Genomic DNA, 12,652 nt, shown 5'->3' with positions numbered 1-12,652 from the left:
CCCACTCTAGTACTCTTGCCTGGAAAATCCCATGGACGACGGAGCCTGGTGGGCTGCAGTCCATGGGGTTGTTAAGAGTCAGACACGACTGAGCGACTTCCCTTTCACTTTTCACTTTCACGCATTGGAGAAGGAAATGGCAACCCACTCCAGTGTTCTTGCCTAGAGAATCCCAGGACTGGGGAGCCTGGTGGGCTGCCGTCTATGGGGTCGCACAGAATCAGACATGACTGAAGCGACTTAGCAGCAATATAAGCCTAACAATGTGCTTGAAATACAGAGTTAAAAGGCAAATATTAATCAAATAATCCCACAAATAAATCATCATAGACCATGATAAACGCTGTTTAAATAGTCACAAGCTGTGAGAGGACATCACCTGGGGGCTTGACATTCTCAGACAATCAGAAACATCAGTAGGTGAGGTTTCTCTATGGAAGAGAGATTTACGTTCTGAAGGATAAACAGCAGTCGCCTAGGACAGCGGCAGGGGTAGGGGTAGGGGAAGGATGGTGGGGAAATGTCCAAGCAGAAGAACGTGTGCGAAGGCCCCACGGCGAGAAAGGGCTCAGAGCACCTGAGGACCTGAACTAGCCCAGAGTGGCTGATGGCACAGAGTAACAGGAGAGCGGGTCAAGATGAAAAGGGCAAGGACCTTGGCTTTTATCCTAAGAGAATGGGGGCCACTGAGATTTTTAGGCACAGGACTGACATGACGAGATCATGATCATGATCACTCAGCTGCTCTATAGAGAATGAATAGAGAGGACCAGAGAGGAAGTACACAGACCAACTCAGGAGATAAACAAAAAGAGAAGAGAAAATGAGAAGGTGTGAGCAACCCCATGTCAGTTGGGACAAAAATCAGTAAAGAACATTGGCTTGGAATCAAGCCGCCTAGTTTGTGTCCTGGCTTCGTCACTTATTCTATGATCCTGAGCAAATCACCTAAGCTCATCTCTAAAACAGGGCGAGTATCTACCTACCTCCTGGACTGTGTGAGGATTAAATGACTAACACACCTGAAGAACTTAGAATGGTATCTGGCACACAGGAACTTGCTGTGGCCCAAGACCACACAGCTACTACTTATGAACAAACAGGTAAATACTGAACTACTCTGGTCAAAGTTGGGGGTGGGCCAATGGGACCTTGAGCCTCGGCCACTTGCCACCACTTTGTCCTAGGCCCCATCCACACAGCCCTCAATTCCTGGGGTTTCACCGACTCCCTCTCTGCCAGATAAGACTGGCCTCAGAGTGGCCTTTAGGAGTTATTCTCCTGGGCACTATGTGAAAAAATGGGGGTAACATCAGCTGACCCATTTAGGAGGCCATTGAAGTACACAGACCACTCCTGACTTCTAGACTAGAATCTCAGAAGGCTTCTGTTTTTCATACTTGATCAACAAAAAAAAGTTTAAACACTCTTCTGGGATTTCCTGGTGGAGCAGTGGTTACAACTCCATGCAGGAGCATGGGTTAGATCCCTGGTTAGGAACTAAGATCCCACATGCTGTATGGCAAGTCCCAAAAAAAAAGTTTTAACATTCTTCTGCTTGCTGATGTGTATATAAACTGCTTTATTTTTTAAATAACAAATGAAGGGGGAAAGGACCACAAAACAGACAGAAACAACCTCAAAGTAACTTGAAGAAAATGTAGATCTCAGAAGGGGATGGCTCGTAACAACGCCTCTGAAGGAACTCCTGAGAGGTTTATGGCTGCCCTCACTACCGGCCTGCTGCATTCACTCTGGCCCCTCACTGCCCCTCGTAAGCCAGGGTCTGACCTGGTTGCAAGCAGAGACTTAGTCAACTCTGGATTCTAACCTTCTAGAGATGTGCTTGGGAGCAAGGTAGTCCATATATAAACCACAGGCCCCACTCCAGGAATGAACCAGAGATCTCATGACCTATGGCTGATCAGGGTCACTGGGAGCTGAGGACAGGGTCATGAACCCACAACCAGCCAGCTGTTTCAGAATCAGGTCACGAGAGACACTCGGACTACCTGTTCTGACCCATTCCCAACTTTCCTCACCAGACATGGGCTCCTGGTGATTCTGGTTTACACAGACAGGTTATGGGATCATAAGAACAAAAAGGCCTCATGGATCTGAAGACCAAAATGGCCGATAAACTGAGAACTACCTCAGGATACATAAGAGCTCTCACCAGCCCAAAGAAAGCACCCAAAGGTCCACAGCTGGGAAGACTTGGTCATGGGGGCACTCTCCAGACAAGGTGGGCTGTTGGACAGCACAGATCCACAGAGACAGAACGAGAAGCTGACAGGAGGCTAAAGATTGTACGGACGACACTTGTTCATTGAGAGCGGGTTGTAAGAGAAGGAAAAGGCAATGGGCCGATTGCCCCCAGCAGTCCTGAGGAAGGCAGGTAACTTCTGTTCCAGAGATGGCAGAGCTGGTGGGGCTGTTCCTCAGCGTAGCACGGCCTTCTCCGCCTCACCTCAGTCAGCGAGGGCCAAGTTTGTGGACTGCAGTCGCTCTGTCTCCTGGCAGATGTTCTGCTCCACTGTGTCACACTCAGCTAGGAAGGCCTGAAAGACACATGCAGAGTAGTTAGGGTGACTGGAGGCCAGCCAACCCATGCCAACCTTGGCCACAAGAGGTTCTCTGCCAAGCCACTCTGGGGAACCCCTGGGTGACTGACTCAAGCTAAACGGGTGTGTGGGGATGAAGACAGCCCAGGCCCCAGACGCAGGAGAGGGAAGTGACAGTGCTCTCGGTTAACAACCTCCAAAGGGCACTGAGGAGAGGAAGCCCTGCCACTGAAACAGCATGATTTCAGGGGACCCTGTTCTACAGGAATGGTACCTCCTAGAACTGCCCTGTCTGCTCCCCAGCAAACTTCTTTACCGATCAGGTTAATCCAAATTCAATTACAGGGACATGAAAGGAGCTCTTGTGTTCTGGGTTCATACTGAGAAGTAACAACTAAAGAGAGCCACCCCTGGCCCCGCCCTACTTTGAAGAGATACATGCACTGATGCACGACACTTTGTGATGCCCTACCACACAACTCACCTGAATCCTTTTCACCAAACCCTTCCTTTTCATTCTACTGTCTTTGAAATTTTCTGGCAGAATCTATGGAAGAATAAGTTGACATATAAATAGTCCGAGTAAGTGAAAATGACATAGGAACACGTCAGAAACACCCATAGCACACCAAGCTGGCCACAGGTCACCAATGTGGATGAAAGGCATTTTCAGGAGTCACTTCCCTGGATCTCTGTCCTACACATCCCTTTCCATGGCTCTCACTCCATAAACACTCCTTAGCTCTCGAGGTCTGGACCATAGACCTATAGCATGGACTTTGTCCTTTCATCGTTTTCTGTGCATGGATACTGTGTCCTGGCTGGGCCACGAGCTCACTGTGGCATGAAAAGCATAGTGCTTTTCTGCTCTTCTTTACCACCCCCTATACCACCTCCCCTCAAGAATCCCAAGCAGAATAGTTCACCCTAAGAATGAGGTATCAGGGGAGAGACATTATCTCTCAAAGGGAACATGGCATCAATGATTCCTAACCTTACAGGAAACCTAATAGCAAACATCAATGATTCCTTTTCCTAGCCTCCCAAGAGCTGGGTCTGACTGTCTTCTGTACAGATAATGGACCCAGTGGAATGTCAGACACAAGAGTGTCAGGAAAGTGACACTCTGTACTTCTCTGACCCTGAGACCATGGATCACTTCCGTCCCTGCTTTGTGAGGATTAGATGCTACTGTACGTGTGTGCTCAGTCATGCCCGGCTCTTTGTGTGCAACCCCATGGATTGTAGTCTACCAGGCTCCTCAGTCCATGGGATTTTCCAGGTAAGAATACTGGCATGGCTTGCTGTTTCCTAGAAAACTTGTCTCCTGCATGGGCAGGCAGATTCTTTACCACTGCACCACTTGGGAAGCCCCCTTAGATGCTACTATTACACATAAATAAAAATGACAAAAGCCCCATGTCAGTGAGATAGGGGAAATCAGGAACTGTCTTATCTTTCTGCGTATTCACCAAAGACCTAGCAGTGTCCGGTACACTGCTCAATAGGTGCCCAGTACCCTCAGGCAATGAGTGTGATACCGAGAAAGTGAAACTGACTAAAAAGCCATCAAAGGAAACTAGCTCTTCTCAGCTGAGTATTTACTTACTAGTGTGTCAATCTCCTCCAAGATCTTCATAAACTGCTCGATCGTGGCTTTTACTCTCCTATCAAGTTTGCAGAGAGCTTCAGCTTGCAAATCTTTGGCCAGAAAACCCTGTGGAGGAATGATGCATTATTCCAAGTGTTTCTTTGAGGCTGACAGAAAACTCCAAGCCAGGCACTGATGAAGCAGCCACACCCTGAGTCCACGTTCCCCAACAGGCTGGGCCAAATTACAGGCCCACAACTCCACCTTTTGGGAAAACAGAAAAGCCAGCCCTGGGCCTCCTCAAGCACTGTAATAGGCTGCAGGCCCCTCTATCTCACGTGGCCTACTGGGGCCACAAATGCCTCCAGAGGCCTGGCTCTGCTAAAGCCCCCAATTACCAGTGAATACCTGTATACAAGAGGCAGATATTAAGAGCACAGGGTTTAGAGTTTGATAGGCCTGGGCTTCAATTCTGACTGCTGTGTACTGGCTGGTGAGCTTGAGCAAGTCCCTTAACCTATCCATGCCTTGCTGTCCTCATTTTTTAAATGGAGATCAAGGCTTTTCCTTGGCAGTGCAGTAGTTAAGATTCCATGCTTCTGTGCAGGGGGCACGGCGTCCATCCCACATTGGGGAATAAGATCCTACATGCTGAGCAGGCTGGCCAAATTAAATAAATAAAACAATACAATGGAAGACTTCCCTGGCGGTCCAATGGTTAAGAATCTGCCTTGGTGGGGGGGGGAAAAAAGAATCCACCTTGGGCTTCCCTATTGGCTCAGTGGCAAAGAATCCACCTGCCAATGCAGGAGACACAGGTTTGATCCCCGATCCCAGAAGATCCCATATGCCGGGGAGCAACGAAGCCCACGTGCCACAACTACTGAGACTGTGCTCTGGAGCTCGGGAGCCACAGCTACTGAAGCCTGCACTCCCTAGAGCCTGTGCTCTGCAGCAAGAGAAGCCACTGCAATGAGAAGCCCAAGTACCGCAGCTAGAGAGCCGCCTCCACACGCCCAACTAGACAAAAGCCCACACAGCAACGAAGACCCAGCACAGACAAAAATAAATACATAAAAAGAAATGTATATGTATATATGAAAAAGAATCCGCCTTGCAATGCAGGGGACGAGGATTCAATTCCTGGTCAGGGAACTAAGATCCCACATGCTGCTGGGCAACAAAGCCCATGTGCTGTAACTACTGAGCCTTTGCACTCCAATTAGAGAGTCCATGCGCCCCAATGATAGATCCCACATGATACAATGAGGATCCTGCGTGAGGCAACTAAGACCCAAATAAACAAGCAGCCAAATAAACAAAGGCAAAAAGAAAAAAACAAAGAAAATAAAATAAAATGGAGACCATGACACACACATCCCAGAGGGTTACCATGAGGATAAAGGGAAATATAAGACCTTTAATACGAGTCCTGACACAGACATACTGATAACAAATGGCAGCACTTACTTAATTGTTTTATTAAATTATCTGTTTATTCCTGTTACTTAGCCTAATGATCAGTTAGCTGGTGACAACAGGTGGACAGCAGGGATCTCTGAGGATGTTTTCATCAAAGTCAAAAGCTACAGATGCAGATTTCACAACAAGTAATAAAATAAGCTACTGATTCCAACTGAAAGAATTTACTCTTCCAAAAAATGAGAAATGGCCAAAAAAGATTTAAGCCCAAGGACATTCAAAAAAGCATTATGCATGATGTTAAATAACATTAGGTGATAAATAATAAATAATTGGTTAGGTAAACCATGATCCACTCATGTGATGCAATATTATACGAGTTTTGAAAAGGATGATATTTTCTTTTTTCTAGTCAAGACATTTTTTCTTTATTGAAGTATAGTTGATTTTTAATACTATGTTAGTTTTAGGTATACTAAGTATGATCATTTTTAATGACATGGGAAAGTGTTCAATTCCTTAAACCAAAGAAAGAACTATTTACAAAGTATACCTAACATTATACCAATTTTTTTAAGATTAAAAAAAACAGATTCCAGGTTTTAGTAATGGTCATCTTTGAGTTGGAGGTCTTAAAGGTAATTATTATTTTTCATATTGGTGCCCACACATCTTCTTAAAAATTGTGTACAATCAGTATGCAGTACTTTAGTAATTAAAACACAATCATATATCCATTAATGTTATAAAATGAAGAGATCAAAAATAAATACATGGTTTGAGGCCATAAGTGATTCTAATTTGGTTTCAGTACTATAAGGAATTGAATAGGTTGACCCCTTGCCAATATCATGCTCAACTTGGACATTCTATCAATCAGTGTTCTTTGCCTTGCCAAATACATTATAACTGACTAGACTGAGAGCAGCTATTTATTCTATTTAAGACAACACATTATCCTAGCATGGCAGGTGTTCTCACAGGAACACAAATGGATGCTGGCTGGGGTCTGTAAATAACAATGATGTGCTTACAAAGCACTTAGAATGTGTCAGCCTTAAACTATGTAACTGAATCCTCACAGCAGCCCAAGAGGGAGTTACCATCATCACTCCCTTTTTTACAGAAGAATTTGAGACAAAGGCAAACTTGCCCAGTTACAGAATGGGAAGTCAGGGTCTGAACCCAGCGGGGGCTGAAGACAAAGTTTGCCCTCAAAACCACACATTTGTGTCTCTAGAGAATTCTTACAGAAGGCAGAAAGTCAAGTCTACCAGGAGAGTTACCTGCTGGATTCCAGCAAGGTCTTTATTCAGTTCTTCCAGCTGGTTAGCTATCTTCTCCACAGATTTCTCCAAATCTTTCAGCTTCTTTAGTTCAGCTTCTTCCTCTGGACTGTTCTAAAATGTTAAGAATAAAAATAAGTGAATAATCACCAAAAATAGTAGCTTCTGTCAGGAAAAAAAAAAAAAAATCTGACCATAAGTAGCCAAACCACTCCCCTAGGAAAACATCATCTTAAACTTGCTGCTTCTTGGAAAGCAAGCTGGAGGATTATACACTAACGTTTTCTATCTGCAAAGACACTAGATGAGATAGAAGGTACCAGGTACATGTTCTGGTGAGACAGCCTGACGGCTTGGGTTCAGAGAACAAAGCTGATCCATGAGCCATATCTGACCTTAGGCTGGGGCTGATCACCAACTGCCTCCAGACTGAAGCCCAGAGTGTTAACTAGTTATAGTGAACGCCTAGCATGTGAGGAGTCCAGAAAGGTGAGACAGGCGGAATTTTATCCTTTCCTTAAATGGAATTCCTGAGCTCTCTCATTCAGTATGACCATGATGACGATGCATACTTTCATTGAGCATCCCCTTTATGCCGGGCATCATCCTAAGCACTCTACCTGCATTATTATTTAAGCCTTACCACAATCCAATGATGAAACTGAGGTAACTGTAAAGTAACCTAAGGTCACACAGCCCAAAGAGGTAAAGCTGAGACCTGAATGGGATTTGGCTTCTCACACCCCAGGACAACTCCAGCTGAGGGTCCTAAAGTTTCTTCAAACTCAACCCTTGGGTTGTGCTCCTTTTTCCATCACCGTTCTTCCTGACCCTTGAGCAAGAAATCTAGACTATTTCCCTTTCTTTCAACTTCATTGGTAGCTAGCAGCTTTCTGCTTTTACACTGTCTCCCATTGTTCCCACTGTCTCCCCTTGGTGACCAAATCCTAAGTGCCAGTCTCCTGGCAGTTCCAAGTCTGCACTACTTTCCTTGCCTCCACATTACTAACCTCTGCCCTCTCTCCACTCTTGAATCAGCCACACCCAGCTTGAAGTAAGAGAACTTCATTTGACCAACAACTCCACTGTGTCACAATGTATTGCTGGCCCCAGGGTCTACTGTCCTCAACCCTTTTTGTCATCAACTGACTCTTTTTCTCCCTCACTTCTAGTCTGAACCTTTCTTTCCAGCCAAAGAGGATTTAACCTCACGGGAGATTTTAGCAAAAAGAATGGTTAAAGGAAGAGAGGCTCCTGAAATTTGCAAAGTACTTATTTTTAAAATTTACAGGTTTGACAGTCTCTTGCAAATTCCTCTCCAAGTGAGCAGCGACTGCTTCAGACACCATTTTATCCAGACTGAAATTCCACCACCAGCACAAAACCCACATAATTGAGGCAATACAACCACTCCTAATTCCCAGGGTGAAAACCCTAAAGAACAGAAGCTGAAGGAAATGAGAACAATAAAACTGGTAACTCCACTAAACAAACAGTAACTACATTTGCGTGGCAAGCACTACTTCACCAGTGCCAAATTTGAGCCCCCAGTTTGGCCTTCTAAACAGACACTCATGTATAACACCTCAGTCATTTGGCTCTGAGGTATTTCTGGTAGAAAACACAATCTACCTTTTTCCCAATTAACATAACCCGGCAACCATTTTGTATTCCAAGTGCTGACAATGGCATCTCCATTTCCTTCAGAGATTTTCCTGAAAAAAGAAGACAGTTATGTCAAATGTAACTTGTACAACAGTGAAAATAGACTTCAGCAAGGGTATAGGAAATAGTATGTTCACTATTGAGAAGAGGATGAGTTGGTGTAACATTTTTAGAAGGTTTCTTGACCCAATAACTTCACTTCAGATATTGATCCTAACAAATAACTGGACATGTGCCTGAACAATAACTATTACACAATTATTATTATTCATAACAGTGAGAAACTGGAAAGTCAAAAACTCAGGAATAGGGGACTGATTACTATACATCATAACAATGGAAGACTTTGTAGGCACTAAAGCTCATTTTTCAGGCAACTCCAATGCCACAATACGTGCTGATGACCGAGTGTTATAAGAAGATCACAAGAAATGATCCAGTTTTATCCACTACAGAAACAAACAAAAAAAAAGCCACAAATGAGAACCCACATTTCAGGATGCCAGGACAAACAAACAAAGGCTGGACAGAAATATACTGAATTGTTATGAGGGGTTTTATCCAAGAGAACATTTTCTTTTTTGTTTTCCTCTATTTAGAAACATGAATTTCTATTGCCTTTATAATTGTAAAATGAAATGCTTTTAAAAAGAAAAGAAAAGGAGTTACAATATGAAGTATAAAAGTAAATGCTTCCCATCACTAAATTCTTTATGATTGGCACCAAATGGGATGAATTTAGCTTCATCAGATACAAAATAATGGGTTCTCATGGGAATGAGAAGACCAGAGAATGGGGATGGGAGTAGGTGTGTCCTGGCAGAAATCACCATATTCCACTGGGCCTGCTACATCCAGGTCCTTTAAACTAGTCTGTTCAGTACCTTCTCTGTGTCAGAACTAGGCCAAGCACTGAAAACAAAGAAGTATCTCTGCCCTCATGTATTGTACCAGAGAAACCGGATGTTTGGTGACTATGCAAACAATTATTTAATAGTAGTTTCAATACAAGCTGTGCAGAACTGGAGGGAGTGCCACAAGAACACACACTGGGAAGAGGATCTAACTTAGCCAGGGAAGACTGCCCATGTGCCTCATCAAAAATGGTGAGGCTTCCACCACCCTCATACGACTTCAACTCTAATACCTGTGCATGTGTTTGCAAGTGTCCACTACATAGTAGGTACTCAACAAATATTTGTTGAAGGAATGACAGAATTAACAAGCAAATAAGAACTGTCCTAGATTGAAAACCTAACCTTACTGTTAGGTAAGGTTAAATAGTTTTAAATAGGCTCAGAGCTGGAAGAGAAAGGCTTACCCTTAAATATGAGTTTCTGAAAAGGCAGCGGAACCCCTGTAGCCTCTTCAACAACCTGGGCCAGGTCTTGGACAATTGGCTCACTATTGCCTTCTTGTGGGGTAACTTGAAGATCGTGTTTCTCATTGCCTGGGAAGAGAGAAAAGTGTTGAAGAAAACACAAACCAATAAACAGAGGCTGACACTTCATTTTCCCAGCCTTTAAGACCTGCTCAAGGATTTTTGTCTCCTTGGGAATTGTTACAGGAACTAATAATATCAGTGATATCAGCTAACATTTTAAGCATTTAACATGTGTAAGGGGCTGACTAGACTTATTTTGGAGAAGGAAATGGCAACCCACTCCAGTATTCTTGCCTAGAGAATCCTGTGGACGGACGAACCTAGTGGGCTGTTGCCTATAGGGTCGCACAGATTCAGACACAACTGAAGCAACTTAGCGTGCATGCATGCACTGGAGAAGGGAATGGCAACCCACTCCAGTATTCTTACCTGGAGAATCTCAGGGACAGAGGAGCCTGGTGGGCTGCTGTCTATGGGGTCGCACAGAGTCAGACATGACTGAAAGGATTTAGCAGTAGCAGCAGCAGCATGCTTATTTTATGCATAACCTTAATTAATCCTCAGAACAACCCCATGAAGTACCCATGAAGCTGGTATTACCTATTATTCCTCATTTCACAAATAAGGAAAATGTGAGATCAGTCCAGTTAAGACTTGCCTAGTGGGACCCATCTCTACAATCAGAACTTAACCTCAGATCTATCTGATTTCAAATTCTGTGCTTTTCTTTAAAGCCATTTGCCTCCTCTGACCTGACTGTCCTCTCCTCTGTGTTGTACTGGGTGAGGAACTGTTTCTATCTCCTTTGCTATAATGCGCAAGGAACTGCTTTTCTTCCAGGTCTCTCCCACTGGGCACACCTGGACACATACGGTTGGTGCCCAGAAAATAAATGAGGGGGACTTCCCCGGTGGTGCTATGGATAAGAATCTGCCTGCCAAGGCAGGGGACACAGGTCCAGTCCCCAGTCCTGGATGATTCCACATGCCATGGAGCAACTAAGCCTGTGTGCCACAACTACTGATGCCCGCATGCCTAGAGCCACCCCAGTGAGAAGCCCGCACATCTCAAGGAAGAGTAGCCCCTGCACGCTGCAACTAGAAAAAGCCCGAGCAAAGCAACGAAGACCTAGTGTGGCCAATAAATAAACAAATGAGTGGAAAAACTCAAACAGCAGAAATTTCTTTTTGGAGCAGAGGTGCCAATTCTTTTCTGGATATGTGGACAGCAAGGGCGTAGCCTGTGTCCAGTGCCTCACGCCAAGCCTTAAGCCTTCTTAACAGCCATGAAGTCAGCGGGACAGGTGTTACCAACTCTATTTTGCATAGAAGAAACCAGATGCCTAGAAAGGAGACATCCCAAGGTCACCCAAATGTGCAGAATCCTGGTCTCCAGGTTCTTGAGGCCCTGGGGTCTCCCCTAGTTGGTTCTGAGGAAACCTTATGTACTCAGCTCCCTGGAGAACCGTCTTTGCCTAGTTCTGTGTCAACTCCAACAGTAAACAGACCCCAAGGGTGCCCAGAGAGTACGCTGGAACCCACGCCTCACTTAAACAGCACACATGAGTTTTGACTCCTGCACACAAGTAGATGTCCAGATACACAGACATAGACAACATGGCTAAATACAAGCCAGGCACAAAGGCCCACAACAACTGTGCAGGCACACCCTAAGACATACAACTAGGACCACGACGTGAAGCATCAAGGATCTAACAAATGGCCTGAGACAAAATACACCTGCCACGTGGAAAGGTGTGTTGACAGACCAGTAAAAAAAAAAAAAGCCGGTCCCACAAGATCCCACTCTTCTGGACTCCAAAGACAAGGACACACACTTCGGGAGGGCACGCGACCAAACCCAGAGACCACGCCGGACTTTCGCGGCCCAGCACGGAGCCCACCCGGCAGCCCACGCTCACTGTGGGTGACGGTCACGCTGAGCCCGGCTGCCGCCATTTCCTCGCTCCCGGCCACCTCTTCGCTCCGGGCCACCTCTTCGCTCAGGGCCACCTCTTCGCTCCGGGCCACCTCTTCGCTCAGGGCCACCTCTTCGCTCCGGGCCACCTCTTCGCTCAGGACCACCTCTTCGCTCGGGGCCACCTCTTCGCTCCGGGCCACCTCTTCGCTCCGGGCCGAGCGAGGCCGTGCTTTCTTTTTCACCCGCGGCCTGCGAGCGCAGGCGGCGGCGCCTCTGGTGGATCCGGCATGCCCCCTGGTCACGCTCCGGACGGCTGATTTCTGGGAGGGAGGCGGACCTCGCTCGGCTGGGGGCACCGACTGGCGCGGCTCCCGGCCCGGCCGAGGCGCGCGCCGCCGGGGACCCAGCCGCTCCCGGTCGCCTCGCGGTCTTCGCGCGCCCCCGCGCTCCGCCAGACCCGCGATGGTCGCCCGCCCAGCGATGGTAGCTAGCGTGGGGCCCTCCACCCCAGTTCGGCTACTTCCCCGCCCCTCCCGGGCGTACCGGCTCCGCCCCTCGGAGCAGCCCCGCTGCAGCCGGGCTCTATTCCTCTGAAGCCGCCCCCTACCCCACCCACTCAGCCGAGGCCCCGCCTGGCTTATCTGGGGCCACGCCCACGCCCGCCACCGGAGCCACGCCCCCTGCCGACTCTCTGTCCCTCACCTCCAACTTCCCGGAGCTCCCCTTCCCCGGAAGATCAGGCTGAAAATCCGGAAAAAGGATCGGGAAACGCCAATAGGCACATTGCGCTTGCGCATGGGGGGCCGGAAGTCAAGTCGGA

General features: G+C 46.6%; 1 protein-coding gene across 1 annotated transcript; it reads right to left on the bottom strand.

Moving 5' to 3' along the window:
- Positions 1–329: 329 nt before the first annotated feature.
- Positions 330–12,629, bottom strand: BAG1 (BAG cochaperone 1). The gene is made up of 8 exons (XM_027964299.2): positions 12,575–12,629; positions 11,834–12,523; positions 9,850–9,978; positions 8,496–8,578; positions 6,864–6,977; positions 4,174–4,281; positions 3,049–3,111; positions 330–2,561 (listed from the first exon to the last, which is right to left on the bottom strand). The coding sequence occupies exons 1-8, from the start codon at positions 12,627–12,629 to the stop codon at positions 2,472–2,474; spliced, it is 1,332 nt and encodes a 443-aa protein (XP_027820100.2). The 3' UTR covers positions 330–2,471.
- Between the last annotated feature and the right edge of the window lie 23 nt (positions 12,630–12,652).

This window comes from Ovis aries, chromosome 2 (genome assembly GCF_016772045.2).
Source record: "Ovis aries strain OAR_USU_Benz2616 breed Rambouillet chromosome 2, ARS-UI_Ramb_v3.0, whole genome shotgun sequence".
Taxonomy (NCBI): domain Eukaryota; kingdom Metazoa; phylum Chordata; class Mammalia; order Artiodactyla; family Bovidae; genus Ovis; species Ovis aries.
Note: the sequence above shows the minus strand (reverse complement) of the source record. Positions and strands in the feature narration are given on the sequence as shown.